The sequence below is a fragment of the Theobroma umbraticum genome, unplaced genomic scaffold (genome assembly GCF_002168275.2).
Source record: "Theobroma umbraticum cultivar Fairchild unplaced genomic scaffold, ASM216827v3 scaffold_12.1, whole genome shotgun sequence".
NCBI lineage: Eukaryota > Viridiplantae > Streptophyta > Magnoliopsida > Malvales > Malvaceae > Theobroma > Theobroma umbraticum.
Genome location: NW_018397269.1, coordinates 3,456,589 through 3,475,987, shown reverse-complemented (window position 1 = coordinate 3,475,987; position 19,399 = coordinate 3,456,589). Strand labels below are relative to the sequence as shown.

Here is a 19,399-nt window from a genome sequence, read left to right as displayed (position 1 = left end):
ATCTCATTACTCTTTTATTATAACACTATAAATATATTAATATTCACCATTTGTGTAAATGATGATCATTAAAATATTTTTTTATTATAATTATTAATAACATTTATTTAATTTATAAATAAAAATTTTAATTGCGTTGAATGATTTCATTAAAAAATATTTTTAAATTTTAATAGCATTAAATAATTTAAAATTAATATTTTAATTTAAAATTTTTTAAATTAAATATTAATATTCATCAAACTTATACTTTTAAGTTTAGTATAAGAGTTTTTTTTTTGTTTTCTAAAAAATATGTTATGTCCCTTAATTTTTTGTGATCAATGGGTATTTTTCCTGTTAACTTGTAAAATTTTTTACATTTGAAATAAAATTTTTGTCTTCAAAACAAGTATAAGTATTGAAAATATTTTCTAAAAAATATTTTATGTCAAAATAAATGGACATTGTATTGAGTTTTTCAACAATGTAACTTAATTAATGACATTGTATGGAATGGTGGTGCATATCCCTTGTACTAATTCTATCTCCGTGGAAGGTCTTGCGTTGTTAATGAAAATAGGCCATTGGCTTTTGATTTATCCCCATTCTGCTGGTAAATGGGGTGGGCTTTAAAACCAGGTTCTAGTTGTCCCATTTGTGCCTCAATTAGGAGAAAATATTAAATAAGATTATTTTTCACCAGCCTGCTTCGGTGTAATTTATATTCTTGAAGGACAGACCGAATTCCCATCCGGCTGAAATTCTCCAGTCTTGTTGTATCATTGATGCAGGGACACAACACTAACTGTTTGCTTCCTGAGATAATCCGAATGCCAATCTTTATAAGCAGGACAATTTCAGCCCCATCATGAATCTAATAAACTCGAAGCTGGATGCCATTGTCTTCGTAGCGAAGGTCTTGCTTGTCAACCTCGACCCCAAGCAGCTGCTTCACTCGCATTTTCAATTCACCGACAGTTGCATCAAAGGGGGTGCCTCCCTCATTGGCTCCATCTTCATGTCAGCAAATTGATCACCAAGCCTATAATCCGTCGAGTGGAACAAAAGCCAAGCCAGTATGTCATACAAAGGTTTAAGTTTGTATGCATGCATCTTCTTTTGTATATGCTGGAACCAAACCAGCAATGCTCCAACTGACCGCAAGCCAAAACTTTCTTCAGTTTAATCTCATCATGTACAAGAACCTTGGGATTCTTATCGTCGGGCCAATCAAACTCCATTAAGAATCAGATTCCCCAATCCATAACCCATATCAGACTCATGTGCTTTAATCCAACATAACCCCAATGATCAGTCTCTTTTCCTGGACCCCGGCTGGACCAAACAAGTTTGAAAGTGTCATTAACAATAAGGATTTTGGCAGGGTGATAGAAAGAGCAAAACAAAATGCTCATTATTCTTATGAGTTATGGCTTTCCCTAGCCGGTGATATCAATTCTTGCTTCTGTACACCTCTGGTTTTTAAATAAATCAGAGTAGAGAGACATTGTAATTTCGAAAAATAACAGAAAAAGCCAAACTTGTTGGAAAATATGTAATTACTTAGTAGGTCAATGATGCCTTAGTGATAACTGTGTTCTTGGTTGATATCTGGTTTGATGGGAAATTTTAACTCTATCAAGCAATAAAGACTTGAAAAAAAAAAAGTAATATCAAGAAAGGGGATAAAACTTTTGATAAGGAAAATGTCAACAAAGAGATGAACTAAACAAGCATTACCTACTGCAAAATGTTGAAACCAGCATGAGGTTAGAGTAGCAATGAAAATTCCTAAAGACTAAACAAAGAAAATGAAAAAGTTTCATCATCCATTGGTAACCATTCCGGGGAAGATTTCAATGGTATCACCATTGGCAACATCTTGCCACCTAAACGATTTATGATCGTCCAGTATACTCTGTTTATGTATGAAGAAGTAACCTTCTACAGGGAGATTGATCTGATTTCTTTGCTGCAACTTTTCCAGTTCTTTTCTCAGCTCTTCCACATTATCCGACGGATTGACTTCCACCGGTATCTTCACGGTCCCCTGCCAGGGCAACACCATCACCTTGAGCTGTTTGGTCCCCTTCTTGGCCCTCTTCGACGACCCTGCCTCTGAATGTATGGCCGTCGGCTTGATAAATACGTCAATCTCAGCATTATCCGTGAGCTCACAGTCCCGTAAAGATCGATGGTCTTGCAACTCCGCCCTGTTTGACTGGAGCACCAACCTGTTGACAGGGATAGGTTCCATGTCATGAATCTTTTCTTTTAACCGTAGGACGGTGTCGTCCACGTCCATCTCAAGAGGAACAGAGTCCCTGGAGGATGGTATCTTGATCTTCAGTTGGATTTTCTTGGACGGCAAAGGTTCTTCTTCATTAATCTCGACTGTCCCTGAAGGAATGGCCGTCGGGTTGACAAATACGTTAATCTCAGCGTCATCTGTGAACCCATAGTCTCGTAAAGATTGATGGTCTTGCAACTCCTCCCCGTTCGACTTGAGTAGGAACCTGTTGACAATGTTAGGGATAGGTTCCATCTCATGAATCTTTTCTTTTAACTGTAGGATGGTGTCGTCCTCGTCCATCTCAAGAGGAACGTAGGCGTCGGAGGACGGTGTCTTGATCTTGAGCTGGATTTTCTTGGACGGGGAAGATTCTTGTTCATTAATCTCCATCACTTGAGGTTCATTGGCGATGAGGAGTTGAACTCGACAGTCCTGGAAGAGTGCACAATACTCGACATCTCGCTCATCCTCGAGAACTTTGCCATTGAATGCAAGAGTTTGTCTAGCCACAGGAATTCCCTGGTACATGTGCACCTTTTCTTTGATTTCCAGGACAGTGTCAAAGAAGCCGATTTCAATGGAGAAAGCTGTGCCTTCCGGGGTCTCAAAGATGATATCCATTTCAAAAGCTTGAAGACTTGGGATACAAAGCTAGAGCCCAGAGATGAATGAATGGGGAGACTTCTCTTAAGTTTTTGTGCTTGAGAGAGAGGGAAATGATCCTTTAAATCATTATATATGAAATTAATAGATTAAAAAAGTTCAATCGAAATAAATTATTATAAATGTACTAAATTCATACAAAAGCTAATTACATAACTTTATATTTTTTTTTTCAATTTTTATGTTGACTTGAATGATATTAACTTAAATGATTAAATTAATTTTAATCGAGTTTCACCTATATTCAAATAAATTATATTAAATTAAAACCACTTAATTGTAATTAATAGAATTTTAATAGTGGTTTTAATAAAGACGTAATGCTTTATAATGGTCAAATTAGATACTATGTTTCTATTTATATACATATATATATTCTTAAAATATATTATTTAACTATATAATTACATTCTATATATATTTAAATAAAAAAAATTAAATATGCAATTTAACTCTTAATTGCACAAATTGTTATATGTGTACTAAATCCATATACGGACTAATTGTAATTTGATTTTTTTTTAAACTTTTACGTGGACTTGATATTAACTCGAACGATTAAACTAATTTTAATTGAGTTTCACCTATTTCAAATAGATTATATTAAATTAAAACCACTTAGTTGTAATTAATGGAATTTGAATCTTGATTTTAAAAAAGACATGATACTTTATAATGATCAAATTAGATACTATGTTTATATACATATTCATAAAATATATATGATTTAACTATATAATAACTAAATTCTAGAAATTTTATGTGTATAAACATATTATGCAATTTAATTGTTAATAATTAATTAATAATAAACATGAGAAAAAGACAAAAGGCTACATAAGAACCGCGAAGGTTTCAACTTTACAAGGGAATTTCCCTCTCTAATGCCTTTGTATCTCTAAGTTAAATAGTTCAAATATTGGTTCGTATATTCCTTCCTTGGATTTTTCTTTTCTTCTTTCAGTAGAAGTCCAAGTCGAAAGGTTTATTGGGTTTTGTGTTTTGCTGTTCACTTCTTCGAAAATTGCTTTCCTCTGTCTCTCTGGGTCTCTCACTGGCGCCCTAAGCACAGCAACGACGAGGGAAGATGAATGCCCCAATTATTGGTAAGACGTCTTCTCTCTTTCGGGCTTTCAGGGGTTTTTTATATATATATATTTTTTGGGGTTTCTGCTGATTAATGTGAAAATAAAATTGGGTTTTTTGGTGGAAGATCCGCTGCAAGGAGATTTTCCAGAGGTGATAGAAGAGTATTTGGAGCATGGGGTTATGAAATGCATTGCCTTTAATCGCCGTGGTACCCTTCTCGCCGGTAACTCTCTCTCTCTCTTCTACTTTTTAATTTGTTAAAAAGAATGTGGCTATGATGGGTGTCTTTGAAGAATTGGGTTAAACAATATTTGGGGGAGTTTTTCTTTGAGAATTCAGCTACTTTGAGTTGCAAAATATATATATATATTTTTTCCCTTTGGGTTAAGAATTACTGGACTGTTTCTTCACAAAAAAAAAAAAATTACTTGGAGGTTTATTAGGATGAAATTTGAAGAAGAATAAGAGAAAGAAAACCCCATGTAGATTTGTCAATAACTTCACACAATCTGAAGAAGAAAAGAAGAAAAGAAGAAAATCCCATAAAATATCACATCATTTCCTCATGTACAATTTTGTATAAACAGTGTTGGCTTATTTTCTCTGTTTTAATGTGTTTTCTGTCACTTTTTAATCTGTTTTCTAAATTTAAGTTGATAAGTTTATTTATTGTTGAAGAGTAGGCTATTTAGTTCGTTAGAACAAGTCTGGTGATTTCCATACTAGATAATTTTAAAGTAATTGTTATTTGCAATCTAACGATTGTTTTAATAGTAAGAAAGGAAGTAAGGATAACTGATAACTACATTATTCCTTCTACAAAGATTTTCTTTTCCTTTTTTTTTTTTGGTTATTAAGTTTATGAAATTATGCACAGTTCGGACTATGATTCTGTTGAACCTGCGATTTTGTTATTTTTTTCATACTCTCTTTCATAGATTAAGAAAATCCTGTAAGTAAATCATGAGGTCTTCTCAAATTTATTCCCAATTGATGGTTTTGGTTTCCACATTCTATGCCAGCTGGATGCTCTGATGGAAGTTGTGTTATTTGGGATTTCGAGACTAGGGGCATTGCAAAGGAGCTTAGAGATAGACACTGTGCTGCTGCTATAACAAGTGTTTGCTGGTCAAAGTATGGTCATCGTATTCTGGTGTCTGCTGCTGACAAGTCGTTAACACTTTGGGATGTTGTCAGTGGCGAGAAGGTGACACGTATAGTTCTGCAGCAAACCCCTCTACAAGCTCGTCTACATCCTGGTTCTTCAATTCCATCTGTTTGCTTAGCTTGCCCCTTATCATCTGCTCCAATGATAGTTGACTTAAGTACTGGTAGTACAACTGCACTGCCAGTCACTGTTCCTGATATGGGCAATGGTGTTGCTCCTCCTTCACGCAATAAGAACCCTGATACAACCCCTTTCACGCTAACTGCTGCATGCTTTAACAAGAATGGGGATCTGGTATATGTGGGGAACTCCAAAGGTGAAATACTTATAATAGATCACAAAAACGTTAAAGTACTTGCTATGATTCCCATTTCTGGTGGTGCTGTGATCAAGAACATTGTTTTCAGCAGAAATGGGCAGTATCTCCTGACAAATTCAAATGATCGAATTATCAGGATTTATGAAAATCTTCTGCCTCTGAAAGATGGTCTAAAAGCTCTTGATGACCTTAATGAGACCATTGAAGAGGAAGATACTGTTGAGAAGATGAAGGCTGTTGGATCCAAATGCTTAGTTCTTTTTCGGGAGTTTCAAGATTTAATCACAAAGATGCATTGGAAAGCACCTTGTTTCAGTGGTGATGGTGAGTGGGTAATAGCGGCTTCTGCTAGCAAAGGAGAGCACAAGATCTACATATGGGACAGGGTTGGTCATCTTGTAAAAATACTCGAAGGTCCCAAGGAAGCAGTGTTTGATTTAGCGTGGCATCCTGTCCACCCTATTATCGTTTCTGTTTCCTTGACTGGCTTGGTTTATATATGGGCTAAAGACTACACTGAAAACTGGAGTGCATTTGCTCCGGATTTCAAAGAGCTTGAGGAAAATGAGGAGTATGTAGAACGAGAAGATGAATTTGATCTGGTGCCTGAAACTGAAAAGGTGACAGAAAAAAGACTATGTGAATGAATCATTTGTCACTCCTTGTGTCTCTAAAATGTTCTTATTGTTGCAGGTGAAAGAGTCAGACGTGAATGAAGACGATGAGGTTGATATTGTGACAGTGGAGAAGGATCCATTCAGTGATTCAGATATGTCACAAGAAGAATTATGCTTCTTGCCAGCCATTCCTTGTCCTGATGTTCCTGAGCAGCAAGACAAGTGTGTGGGAAGTTCTTCAAAGTTGATAGATAGTAATCATTCTGGATCCCCTCTTTCAGAAGAGAATGGACAGAATGGGCAAGCAACCAACAATGCATCAAGTCCACTTGAAGGTAAATTTGTGCCCCTCAAAAGTTTTGCAAATGTTTTACAGTTCTTTCAATCCAGTTTACAAGGAATAACATGCTAGCTGCATAAATCAGTGAAGTTTGTTGGTCCCTATTTTTTAAAATAGGTTCAACATAAATGAGTTTAGAACCCACATGAGTTGTAGGGCAATCTTTCGTGTTACTCTTAATGGTAGCAGTGGTGATGCCAACTTTGTAGAAAATGGGAATTCTGAACTTTGGGTTTTGATATGTAGTTATTATGTGTGGATTATGCTTGCTGCCATTATAACATACAATAACTAAGTCTGTATGATGTATAAAAGTTTCTATTAAGCCACTTGGGCTTAATTTGTGTTATTGGGATGGATAGAGGGATCTGGTAGAGTTCTTAATTAAAATTTTAGAGTTAATTCTCTTATACAAGAAGAGAAAATGTTATTTCTTTGTTTTACTTCTATTCTCTATGTAATGAACTTTTAAAAAAAAAGTAACCGTGTAATCTATTATTACGTGTTTGTAGTTCTTCTTATATGATTTCTTAATTTCACTACATATTTTGTTTGGTTATAGTTGAAAATGACTAAAAGTTTTAAGTCAAATTTTAGTAACAATTAATTATGCTTTGTGGGGAAACATTGTGCAAGTAAGCATTAATTGCAGTAATTGCTGGAAAATTTTGAGTTTATACACATGCATATTCACTATAAATGTGGACTCTACACATTTGATGATTTTTTTTCTAGTTCATTTAAATTTTGTAACAGTATTATTATTTTGTAAATAGAAGCAATCCCTCTACACCAAAGTTTTCATTGATTTCAGGTGTAATATCACTATTGCAATTTCACCTGTTAGTAGTAAAAGCTAGTCATGATAAATGTAAATGTTCAGAATTTCCAAGGGGAATGCAATTATGTAACTTTGTCATTGAGTTGGGTCAGGATGCAGGTATTTTGTCCTAACTTAGATTTACTTGGTCTGGTGTCTCCCATTGACAATCTCAAGTTGATTATTATCAAATGCAACCAATTTAAGTAACCAAACCTTCAATGGATTGGTGGGCTGGCATGGTTCTGACAGAATGTTTGGCCTGGCTAAATTTTCAACCCAATCATATTTAGTGTAGAAATCTCCAGTATTATGGAAATAATGAGTGAACTAAAATGGATGTTTATGAAGACAAAAAAAAGTAAAGTGGAAGAATCTTAAGGAGTTTGATGCATTCTGAGTCAGTTGCATTTGAATCAAACTTTATTTTAATTGAATCTTTACCTTTAAGCTAAGAGAAAGGGGGCTTGGTGAGCATGTGTGGAAAATAGATCAAGTTCACTAGTGTCGCTGCTAATGAATTGAGTTTTGCTGGATGGCTGTGATTGTTTTGTATGTAAGATGTAGGAAGAGTCAAAATTGCTTTGGTTGTCCTATCTAGGAGATTTTGTCAATATGTTTTATAATTAAAGAGCAACCAAACAAGTTTTAGTGTTTTCTTCCTGGATTTCTTAGTTTGAAGTACTGTTTTGTCTTTCTGATGTTAAGAAAAGTTGAGAATGTTATTGCAGATGATGACATGAATTGAAAAATATATTTCTTTAGATTTTCATAAGAAAGCTGAAGATAATGTAAAAGCAAATCATTGCAGTTTGGAAGAAAAAATGCTTAACCTAGTGTCTGTATTTTGAGAACAGAGCTAGATACCAGTGACTGGAAATTTAAAGATCCACATAAACTTTTAGTCTCTTAGTCTTATGTCAGATTGTTGCTGTTCTATGTCAGCTTCCCAAATGGACCATGGCTTATGTGTTTAAATTGCTTCTGTTTCAGAGGACACGGGAGGAACACGGTTGAAAAGGAAAAGGAAGCCTTCAGAGAAGGGGTTAGAGTTGCAGGCAGAGAAGGTTAGGAAGCCCTTGAAGCCCTTGAAATCTTCTGGTAGGTTGTCAAAAACAAAAAATAAGTCCGTTGTCGATCCGGATTATGGCAACGGTGTATATGCAGATGATGGCTCTGATGATTACTAGTAGATCAAAATTGTAATATATTTGTCATTTGGACCGGCGAAGGGAAAAAGAAAGTGAGTGGGAGGAAGAGCAAAACCTGTAGCTGGACAGCTTAGAGCTATATATCAATTTTCTTTTTGAGGGATTGGCAAACAAGGATTATCTATTGATGCATATCTCACCTGGTTAGCTGACTAAATTCTGCACAGAACAAGAATAACTTTTGTTTAGGCAAATAGTGGACAAGGTCAGGGTAAAAGGTCAAGTGGATATCTTAAACACCAGCATGTATGGTGGTGGCTATTTTTCCTCTCACTTTTCTTTTTGGACCGAAGTCCTGTTGCCTTTTTTTTTTTTGTAAGTTTATAAAAAGGCTTGATTCTAGTTATCTTGTAGTCTGTTGTTGAATCTTCTCTTAATTTAAGGAATCGAAACTACTTTCTAAAGTGGTTGTCAATTTCAATTAGCACGTTTAGTTCGTAGAATAAAATAAAGTGTGTATAGAATAAAATAGTTATTACATATTTTGGTATGATGAATGAAATACGGTAAAAATAATTATTATGATTTATTGAATATATTTAATAAAGGTTATTTTTATCTTTTTATTATATATGATTATTTAATTTTATTTTATTTTTTAAATATTAATATTTTATTTATAAGCTAATCATTTACACTATAAAATATTAATATTTTTTTTATAATTGAAATGTTATTATGATTATTTATTTTTTAAGTTATTTTACTTTTAAATATTAATAATTTATAATTTATTTTAAAATATTAAAAATTAGTAGTTTAAATATTAATTTTTTATTTTTTTAATCATTAATATTAAAAATAATAATATTTAATTTATAATTTAAATGTTATTATGATTATTTATTTTTATTTTATTTTATTATATATATTAATAATTTATAATTGATTTAAAATATTAATAATTGGTCATTTAAATATTAATATTTTATTTATAATTTAAATAGTATTAGTACTTTTAATTAATTTTTAAATTTAAAATATATTATAATATATAATTAATAACTTACACTTTTTATTATAATAAGATTTATTTTTTCCTCTATTGGCATTTTTCATTTTTTAATTTACATTTCCACCTAATAATTTAAAATTTAATATTTTAGATATTAATATTTTATTAATAATTTAAATATATTGCAATTAATATCTAAAAATATTAATAATTTTTCAATTTATAATTTAAAATATTAATTTTATAAGTTTAAGTTTATAATTTTTAACAATAAATAAAGACATTTTAATCCAAAATGTTTAGACTTTGTTGGCATGGGTAATGAATAGCTAATACCATGGGGGCAAGTGGTATTAGCTATTTCAAGCTTTTGCCAATTTTTGAAGAATAGTCATTCCTTTTAGAACGGCTATTCCTTCCCCAAAAACAAACCAAATGAGGGGAGAAAATTTTTTAAAGGAATACAGAGGGAAAGGCTACCCAAGATGATGTGAATGTTTTGTTTTATCATGTTGAATTGGATTGTGTGCAATGCTAATGGCTGCCTTGTTGTAGTAGTACAACTTTATAGGCATGGTTGTAGGTCTTCTAATCTCTTCCAAAACCCGTTTCAACCACATCATTTCATAAAGTCCATGAGCCATTGATCTATATTCTGGCTCAACATTACTTTGAGCAACCACACTTTGTTTCTCTCTTTTCCATATCATTAAGTTCCCCACACAAATGTGTAATAACCTTATGTTGATTTTCTATTTGTGATAGATCTTGCCCAATCTACTTCAATATAGGCCTCAATGCTTCGTTGTTCAATTTTTTTTTGAAAAATATATCCTTTCTTGGAGAACTCTCTAAATATCTTAAGATTCGATACACAGCTTCAAGATGTTCTTCATGAGGGGAATGCATATATTATAAAATAAGAAATATATAAATATTCTTTTATTAATAAATGTAATTATAGGAATTAAAAATCACCATAATTATAGGGATGGGGAATCATTATAATTATAGGGATTTTTTTTATTTTTTTTATTCTTTTCCTATTTTAGAGATGTTTAAGCTATATATATAGATGATGTACTATGAATGAAATAAGCTGAGTTTTCTTTTCCTAAATAACATGATATCATAGCTATTTTGGCATATTTGTTTCCTTTGAAACAAAGTTCTTAGTTTCTCTTTTACACCCAAACCTAGAATAGGAAATGTGTAAATATTCTTTATTAATACACGTAATTATAAGAATTAGAAATCACCATAATTATAGGAATTGAGAATTATCATAATTATAGAGATTTTATTTTCTTTATTCTTTTCCCATTTTAGAAATGTTTAGGCTGTATATATAGATGATGTATTATGAATGAAATAAGTTGAGTTTTCTCTTCCTAAATAACAACATGAATTGACTTACAAGTTTTATTGCAAATTTAATATCAGGCCGTGTGTATGACAAGTAAATAAGCTTCTCAACTAGTTTCTGGTATTGTAGTGTATCCACCAGATTGGCTTCGCTATCTTCGAGCTTCTGATTTAGATCAATTAGAGTCTCAGCAGGACGACAACCATTCATCCTTGTTTCTTTGAGTAGATTAATGACGTATTTCCTTTGTGAAAGTGCAATTCCTTTATTTGATCAAGCTACCTCCATTCCAAGAAAATACTCTAGTGATCCCAAATCTTTAATCTTGAACTCAAATGCTAAACACTATTTTGATCTCTCCATCTTAACTGTGTCATCCCCAGTCAAAAAGATATCATCCACGTACATTATAAGAATAGCTATCTTCCCATTAGTTGAATATTTTGTGAATATGGTGTGATCTGTCTATCCCTGAATGTATCCTTTGCCTTTCATAAACTTGGTGAACCTTTTGAATCAAGCTCTTGGTGATTGTTTTAACACATATAAAGACTTTTTTAGTTTGCATACTTTTGACCTAAACTTCTTTTCAAAGCCCCAGTGGTGGATCCATGTAAACTTCCTCCTCCAAGTCACTATTAAGAAATGCATTCTTACATCTAGCTGTTGTAAAAGCCAATCAAGATTGACAACAATTGATAGAAGTACTCTTAGGTGGCGTTTGGTACTTCACAATGCTATCTAATTGTAGGTAATGTGATTGTAAGCAATGTGATTGCAGGAAAAATAACATTATAATATTTGGTATACAAGTAAAATAATGATTAAGATGCAAAGAAGATAACATTGGAGTATTTGGTTTACAAGTACTTTGCTGGGAATGTAATGTTAATTTTCAAAATTACCCATATTTATTAAAACACAAGTTTAATATACTTATATTTTTTATTGTTAATTTTTATATAATATCATCTATTAAATATATTTTTAATGTCATATATTTTATTTTCATTTCTTATTATAATCTTATATATATTTTATTTTCATTTCTTTAAAATAATTTTTGATATTATATATTTTATTTTAATTTTTTTACCTAATTATATAACTTTTAATTTCTTATATTTTATTTTATTTTTTGATTCTTATAGTATATATTTTATTTTAATATATTTTATTTTAATTATAACATTACAAAATATTTTTACCAAGGTAATAAAGTTGAAGGGTAAAAATGTTTTTAAGAACATTGTAGAGTGAAATGTAATGTAATTGCATTAGTTTTAGACTACAATCACATTACATCCTTTGGCTGTAATGTGATTGCATTGCAATTTTACATAGCAGTGGTTTATTGCAAAATAAACACTGTAATGTAATTTAATTGGACAAATTGTAAGGAATGTGCTCTCACTTCCCTCATACCAAAGACTACCTTATTGTGTTTAACTTCGGCACTAGTGCAAAAGCTTCGAGTAGTCAAAACCATAAGTTTGAGTGAAACCTTTAGCCATTAAGTGTGCCTAGTATCACTTAAGAGATTTATTTGACTTGTATTTAGTCATGAATACCCATTTGCAGCCAACTGTCTGTTTCACTTTTGGTAGACCTATTACCTCCTATGTCTTGTTTTTCTAAAAGGGCGCATTTTTTCAAGAATAGCCATCTTCCACTCTGGGACCTATAATGCATCCTGCACAATCTTTGGAATCTCCACACAAGACAATTGTGAGGTAAACATAAAGATAGTAAACGATAAATTTTTGTAAGGCACAAAGTTTGACATAGGATACTTAGTACAAGTTTTGATGCCCTTACGATTAGCAATGGGAATATCAAGGTCGGACATATTATACTCGAAGTGAACTGACTTAGAATTAGGTAAAGTATTAAAGTTACTTGGAATTTCAATGGAGTTTTGATTAGTCTGTGGTTTTAACTTTTGACATTGTTGAGATGCATTGATATCATTGCTTTGAGTTTGTTTTCTCCAAGAATAAGTAAGAAGTTCTTTCGTACTTGTTGTTTCTCCATTGTTATTCCTATCAAAATTATGAGATGACCCTACAGAATTTGGACTTGAGTTTTCATTAGTTAAAACACTAGGTTTTGTATTTATAAAAAAATTTGGCCCATCAGATGTGGTGTTTTTGGATTGAATGGTATTTTTGGGTTGAAAAATATCAAAACATTCCAAATCTCTAATATGTGTCTCCTTTGAAGATGAGTATAAAATAACGGTTTAGACTTAAAAAAGTTGACATCCATTATGACAAACATCTTTTTGGATCTAGGATCACAACATTTGTATCTTTTCTAAGTTGGAGCATAACTTACAAAAACACATTTCCTTGCTCGCGGATTTAATTTCTCATGGCTTTGAGCATTAACATAACCAAAGGCAATACATCCAAACACTTTTAAAGGCAAGTCAGAAGACCACTTAAATATAAGAAAGCTCCTTTTAAGAACATTTAGAGGTGTTTGAAAACTTACGATCTTTGTAGGTACGTGATTTATAAGGTATGTAGCAGTTAAAATAGCTTCACCCTAAAGATACTTAAGAAACTTATTTGTATAAAACAATGCTTTAGTAATCTCCAAAAAAATTTATTTTTCTTTCAGCTATGCCATTTTGTTGAGGAGTGTCATTACAAGAACTTAGGTGTATTATGCCTTTTTTAAAGAAAAAATCACCTAAGACAGTTTTAAAATATTCTTTCCCATTGTTAGTTCTAAAAAATTTTATTTTTTCTTGAAACTGTGTTTCCACCATGGCATAAAAGATTTTGAAAACCTTTTCTACTTCAGAGTTTTCCTTTAGCAAATACACCCAACTTACCCTTGTGTGATCATCAATAAAGCTAACAAACCATTTTTTTCCTGAAGGTGTTGAAACCCTAGATGGTTCCCAAACATCACTGTGGATTAACATAAATGGTTTTGGAGGAAAATGTAAACAATGATGCTTGATTAATTCACAAATCTCACATTGAAATGAAGATGGACTTTTATTTTTTAAATAAACTAGCCAATAGGTGTTTTAAATAATAAAAACTTGGATGTCCAAATTTATAATGCCATAGCATAACATCACTAGGAACAGAAATAGATTGAAAACATGTACTTTGAACTTTTCCTAAATCAGTTTCAATTCAAATAAATAGAGACTTTCGCTTTCTCTAGCACTGTCAATTGTCTTCCTTGAGACCATTTCTTGAAACTCACACTGAGAAGGATAGAAATTAGCTTGACACTTGAGATCTTTAGTTAACTTACTGATGGATAGAAGATTACAAGATAGTTTAGGTACATGAAGAACTTTATGCAAAGTTATGGATGGAGATAAAACAATGGATCCTGTCCTAGCTATTGCTGAGAAAGACCTATTAGCAATCTTGATATTTTTGTTCCTTACACAAAGAGTGTAAGTGGAAAAAAGGTTGGAGTGACCTGTTATTTGATCAATTGCTCCAGGATCGACGATCCAAAAGGTGGTTTGTCCAGAAAAACAGAGATTAAGAAGTGTAGTAACCAATTTATGTTTTCGAGCTAAAGAACAAGAGGAATTTAAGAATTATGGAGATTGGAAAAGCTTGTGCAAGTGCTCTAATTGTTCCTTTGTGAATAAAGACGCTTTTGGGGTGACTTGCTATTCCTAATTCTCTTCGTGTTAAGTTTCAAATGCTTGGTTTTCACCCCTTGTTTTCTTTTTCAAATTTGAAAGTTTCTCGTGAATCTTTTAGTAGGTTTCCTTCATATGCTATGGCTTATTGTAGTGATCGCACTAAGGTTTTTTCTTTCTATCATTGTAAAATCTAATATCCTTTAAAAACAAGGCTGAATTTTCAATATTTGCCCTAGTTTTTGCTTTTTAGTTGTTCACCATAACCTTCTTTCTAGTCTTTTCTTTTTTAATCTTAGAAAAAGCTTCATGAAGTGATGGTAGAGGTTTTTTTCCAAGGATCCTAGACCTCACTTCATCAAAATCAATATTGAGACTCGTCAAAAATAAGTACATACAGTCATTCGCCTTTTCTTCATGATTTTCACACTATTAGTAAAACAATCCCATTCATCATTATAACATTGATCCAATTCTTGCCATAAGGAAACCATCTCATCATAATATGTAGTAACTTCACGTTCTATTTGTTTAGATTTTCACAATTTTGTTTTCGAATCAAACATTTGAGATGAATTTTTTACATTGGAGCAAGTTTCACGCACTACTTCTCATACATCTTTTGTAGTAGGTAAAAAAAGATAGGGTTTATCTATGGCTTGCTCTATTGAGTTGATCAGCCAAGCAATGATCAATGAATTGTTTGATCTCCATCTACCCGGATTTGGATTTTCGATTTTCGATTTTTAATTGCTTCTTATGTCTAGTCAGATGCCCAAGTTTCCCCCTGCCATCAATTATTAGCTTTACGGAATGAGCTCATTCTATGTAGTTTTTGCTGTTTAGTTTGTGGGAAGTTAATTGAAAGAATGCTCGTAAAAATAGTTTTCTCCGTTTGTCATGGTAGTTTCGATTATTGAGCTTTCTACCTCATAAGAATCTATGGTTCTTCTTGACTTAGTCATGGCTGTTTTGGTCAAAAAAAAAAAACCCTTGCTCTGATACCATGTAAGTTTATGAAAAACCTTGATTCAACTTATCTTATTGTATTGAATAACAATTACAATATATAAGGGAAAACATAACAATAGAATCTATTATTGAATCCCTTTATTCTAAGCACTAGAAAAGATCTCCTATTTTAAGAAATCTCTTTATTTTGAAAAATTGAAAATATCTAAACAACAAAATTAGAAACTAATTCTTAAAAATCAAGCACCAATTCCTTAACTTTGCTAACCATCCGACTTAACTCTCCTAACTATCCGACAAGTACTCACAACTTTATAGCTCAAATTATACATAAAAAATTATATTTGAAAATCACTGGAAAAATCAATGCATGTTTCAATATCATGTAGATAATGGCTTATATGTTAATCAAATTTGACACATTTATGCCATTAATCTGTGAACATGGTATAAGACTGGGCAATGTGAATACACAACTATATTGTCCAACTATTTTTAATTTTTGGATAGATTTTTATAGAATATTTTAGATAAAAAAAATATTTAGTCAAACAATAGTAAGTGATTTCAGCTTGTGTGATCTGTGGCCAAAGGCTTCTATTTGGTTTAGATACTAATTTCAACTACTAACATTTTTCCAAGTGGCAAAGAAGCAAAATTAGAAAATTATTTCACCCTAATATAGAGGTCAATAATTGGTATTTCTCTGGATCTACATGAATGTAAGATGTAGTACCATTTGAACATTCAAGTACACATGGTAAAGCCTTGTTTATCTTGTTCTTTATTCCTGAGTGATTAGAATAGGGGTCTTTTATATTTTAGGAGATAAATCCTGATAATCATGTAAGGCCAGAAAGTACAGTAATTATTCATTGAAAATATTTGACTTTGGTTGGGGGTTAGGGAAGAGGCAAAGTAGGCTTATTAAAAGGTAATTATTAAAAGATAAATCTAACTTTGATTGGTAGCTCAATATTCTCAAATAGTCTTTTAATCTTAGATATCCCTTTAGTCCTTCATATTTGTCTACATCATAGTTGTGAGGTGCAGGACTCCTATTGGTCTTGAAATTAAATTACTTTGGTTGATTCTTGTGTGTCTCTGCTATAGCAAATAGGAAGACCCAAGGTTTGCTATTCTTAAGGCTTTGGAAAGTAGATGGGATAGGTGAGGCATTGGTTATGAATCCTTGTATACCAATAATAGTTTTGAGATGGTGGATCCACTAATAAATGACCAATCCTCAAACATTGTCCCTAACTTTGGTAGCTGATGATGATAGATTTGAGAAAAGATGATTTTTATATATATATATATATATATGAAATTAAATATCAAAAGATGATCTTAGCCACAGGGTAATAAATCTTAAAGCATAACAAGTAAAAGATTAAAAATGCCAAAACAACAAATTTGATGTAACTTAATTTTGAAAAACAAAATGATAATTCTAACACCCAAAATTGTAACCGCAAGCATCATCAATTGCTCAAATGAATGAGACTTCACAAATATGAATATGTCAATCATGTGTAGAGCTTAATTGAATTGATTGAATTAATGCTAAACGAGCTTTTAAATTAATACACAAAATATCAAAGTGTTATTCAGTTTATAAATAAATTGTGATTAATTTTTTATATTTATACTATATGATCTCCTAAGACGAAGCAAGACGTTATTCAGTTTTATTATTGAAAGTTCTGTTCTGATTAATGAGAAAAATCAATTTATAAGTAATTAATTTCACTACAGTTTGAAACATGCTTTACCTTGGGTATAGGATCAAAACAATTTTAGAAGTTATCAGTAGTGCAACTTGGGCATATGTTCTTAATTGTTAGGATCATTTTGGTTTAGTCTTTGAGAGTTTGAAGCAGTAATCAGCATGTATGTTGGAAGTGCTATATATATCATCTGTCCTCCCTCAGTAGGCTTCTTGGAACTATCTAAAATATGCTTCAACTTTTAGCTAGGGTGATACATAATCATAGGCAACATGACTTATGCATGACAGTGCATTTTGGTACCAAAGACCTTAGCTAGTTTATGACCTTATTAAGTTATAAAATAGAGAAACTCCTAGTGCTGCAATAATCAGGATGGCTGCGCCCATGTTGATCATCAATGACCTATCTTCATTCAGTTCCTTCCCCATGCCTTTCTTTTCCGAAACAAGAGTTGCCTGGACATTTTCCTTTTCCTTCCCTTTTGCATCACCAGATTTCTGACTCTTGTCCTTTTCTTTCTCTTCAACTTTATCAGCAACCGTTGCTGAAGACATGGCTGATTCCTGGCTTTGCTCTTTATAACTTTCCTCTTCATTCCCTTCCCTGTTTTCAACCAACTTTTGTTCATCACTCGTGGAGCCTGTCTTTGCACTGGTTTCATCTACTGGCTTTGTTGAAACAGCACCTTCGTCGGTGGCAGTTGTGACCGGAGGAACGATTGCAGCTGCTTTATCCGGACGTTGTTTCTCTAAACCAGTGGTGGATGTTTGTTTTGAAGGGTAAGTAGTGTCTTCACCCTCTCGAGTCACCCAGCCACCTACTGCCTCTTGAGGCTTTGTTGGGGTTTGTTGTGGAATAACATCCCTTGGCATTTTAAGCAATAGAATTCCTCGCCCGAATTCTTTGTCCATTTTAGCCAAGTTACAATCTTCAGGAATGCTGAAAGTTTCATTTACAGGCAATATTTTGTTATTGGGAAGCCGACGCTCGCCTTGAACGTTCACCATCCGATTCGAGTAGTCCGGTTTTATTGTTAATTGATCCCCCACAAATCCTGTGTCACCAATGAATATTACAACAATAAAGTTTATCCACACAAAAAATGAATTCAATTTTGATAATTATTTTTTAAAATATTATATATAAAAAATTAAAAAAATATGTTTTAAAGAGTTTGATGTAAGTCTTACTTTTAAAAATTTTATTAAAAAATAAAGATAAAAATAATCTAAACAAAATGAGACAGAAAAAAAAAATTAAAAATTGTTACCCTCTAAGAGGGAGTTTAGGGTTCTAATATTCCTCCCTTTGAACTTTTTATGGTACGTACTAAATCTTAATAATAATAATCCATGCATTGAGATAACCCTAGGCAAATTAAACCCATATATACTCATTGGAGAAGCAGAAAGGAATTGAAGGACATGTAAATGAGAGCTGACAGCAACAGAAGTGATGAAATATAAAGAGGTACCAGGAAGATAAACAAACAAAAAACTTGCTGCTTCTTCGTGCTTCCATTCTGATTTGGGTCTGAAATTCTGAGGTGGCTGTGGACGTGCACCTGTCGAAACCCCAGTAGTTCTTGGCCTCATGGCAATCGCTTTTGACTTCCACTCTTGTCTCTGTTTCAGACAAACATGTAATAATGAATGTAATAGCAAGTGGTTTGTTATATATATATATGTAACTTCTGGCAAAGTTTGAAGGCTGTATACCTGAAACACTTTTGAGATTGGATTGCCCTTTATATCAAGCAATTCTTTCTTTGCTTTTCATATGTATGGTTTGGAATCTTCGTCCCTGGTTACATGTATATGGGGCATCACTTTTTCCTCACGAAACTCCCTTTCTTTGGCTTCTACTTTTAGGGTTTTTGCGATCCCTTTATCAAAACAATAAGCTATACAATGACATGTTAGCCCTCTTCATCCAATCGACCATCAAAACTTCGTTTCTTGTTTATTCCAATTTTTTATATGTAGACTATAAGCAATGCAAGATACCTTGGGTGGGTGCATTGACAGGGACAAGGTGGTGACGAGTGATGGTAACCGTCATTTATTAGTTTTTTATTTTTATTTTAACTGAAATTTGAAATATCTATGAACTTATATGATTATTTTTAATTATTTCATATGTAGAATTCTGAATCGATTATTGCTTAAATGAAATCATTTTACCGAGGTTACTCTTATAAGAAACTCAATGTTCAACCATAACATAAGGAAACTTACATCCATTCT

General features: G+C 32.3%; 4 protein-coding genes and 1 pseudogene across 6 annotated transcripts; 1 reads left to right on the top strand and 4 right to left on the bottom strand.

The window, feature by feature from the left end:
- Positions 1–1,807: 1,807 nt before the first annotated feature.
- On the bottom strand, positions 1,808–2,896 carry LOC110425983 (ubiquitin domain-containing protein 7SL RNA2-like). 3 transcript variants are annotated; one of them, XM_089785201.1, is made up of 2 exons: positions 2,588–2,896; positions 1,808–2,320 (listed from the first exon to the last, which is right to left on the bottom strand). In XM_089785201.1, exons 1-2 carry the CDS (start codon positions 2,894–2,896, stop codon positions 1,808–1,810), a joined length of 822 nt encoding a protein of 273 aa, XP_089641327.1. The 3 variants fall into 3 exon arrangements, with proteins under 3 accessions (XP_089641327.1, XP_089641328.1, XP_089641329.1); XM_089785202.1 differs by having other exon boundaries at positions 1,808–2,344; positions 2,630–2,896; XM_089785203.1 differs by having other exon boundaries at positions 1,808–2,371; positions 2,669–2,896.
- Positions 2,897–3,799: 903 nt separating this feature from the next.
- On the top strand, positions 3,800–8,855 carry LOC110425781 (Transducin/WD40 repeat-like superfamily protein). Its single transcript, XM_021440782.1, has 5 exons — positions 3,800–4,044; positions 4,152–4,250; positions 5,050–6,134; positions 6,208–6,466; positions 8,285–8,855. Exons 1-5 carry the CDS (start codon positions 4,026–4,028, stop codon positions 8,479–8,481), a joined length of 1,659 nt encoding a protein of 552 aa, XP_021296457.1. The 5' UTR covers positions 3,800–4,025; the 3' UTR covers positions 8,482–8,855.
- A 1,379-nt stretch (positions 8,856–10,234) lies between these two features.
- LOC149526581 (uncharacterized) lies at positions 10,235–12,672 on the bottom strand. The gene is made up of 3 exons (XM_089785228.1): positions 12,578–12,672; positions 12,440–12,516; positions 10,235–10,347 (listed from the first exon to the last, which is right to left on the bottom strand). The coding sequence occupies exons 1-3, from the start codon at positions 12,670–12,672 to the stop codon at positions 10,235–10,237; spliced, it is 285 nt and encodes a 94-aa protein (XP_089641354.1).
- Positions 12,673–13,962: 1,290 nt separating this feature from the next.
- On the bottom strand, positions 13,963–15,456 carry LOC149526580 (uncharacterized; annotated as a pseudogene).
- Positions 15,457–17,295: 1,839 nt separating this feature from the next.
- Positions 17,296–18,788, bottom strand: LOC110425907 (uncharacterized). Its single transcript, XM_021440988.2, has 2 exons — positions 18,628–18,788; positions 17,296–18,207 (listed from the first exon to the last, which is right to left on the bottom strand). Exons 1-2 carry the CDS (start codon positions 18,746–18,748, stop codon positions 17,471–17,473), a joined length of 858 nt encoding a protein of 285 aa, XP_021296663.1. The 5' UTR covers positions 18,749–18,788; the 3' UTR covers positions 17,296–17,470.
- Between the last annotated feature and the right edge of the window lie 611 nt (positions 18,789–19,399).

Bases quoted from the DNA above. Each gene is read 5' to 3' on its own strand.
- LOC110425983 (XM_089785201.1), bottom strand. From the start codon at position 2,896: ATGGATATCATCTTTGAGACCCCGGAAGGCACAGCTTTCTCCATTGAA. The intron at 2,321-2,587 runs GTTCCTCTTGAG...CTGAAGATCAAG, and splicing joins CACCGTCCTCCGACGCCTAC to ATACCATCCTCCAGGGACTC.
- LOC110425781 (XM_021440782.1), top strand. The intron at 4,251-5,049 runs GTAACTCTCTCT...ATTCTATGCCAG, and splicing joins CCGTGGTACCCTTCTCGCCG to CTGGATGCTCTGATGGAAGT. The intron at 6,467-8,284 runs GTAAATTTGTGC...CTTCTGTTTCAG, and splicing joins TGCATCAAGTCCACTTGAAG to AGGACACGGGAGGAACACGG.
- LOC149526581 (XM_089785228.1), bottom strand. From the start codon at position 12,672: ATGTCCGACCTTGATATTCCCATTGCTAATCGTAAGGGCATCAAAACT. The intron at 12,517-12,577 runs GTTTACTATCTT...AAGATTGTGCAG, and splicing joins GTGCCTTACAAAAATTTATC to GATGCATTATAGGTCCCAGA. The intron at 10,348-12,439 runs GTAATAGGTCTA...CCCCTCATGAAG, and splicing joins AGAAAAACAAGACATAGGAG to AACATCTTGAAGCTGTGTAT.
- LOC110425907 (XM_021440988.2), bottom strand. From the start codon at position 18,748: ATGAGGCCAAGAACTACTGGGGTTTCGACAGGTGCACGTCCACAGCCA. The intron at 18,208-18,627 runs GTACCTCTTTAT...TTGGTGACACAG, and splicing joins TTTGTTTGTTTATCTTCCTG to GATTTGTGGGGGATCAATTA.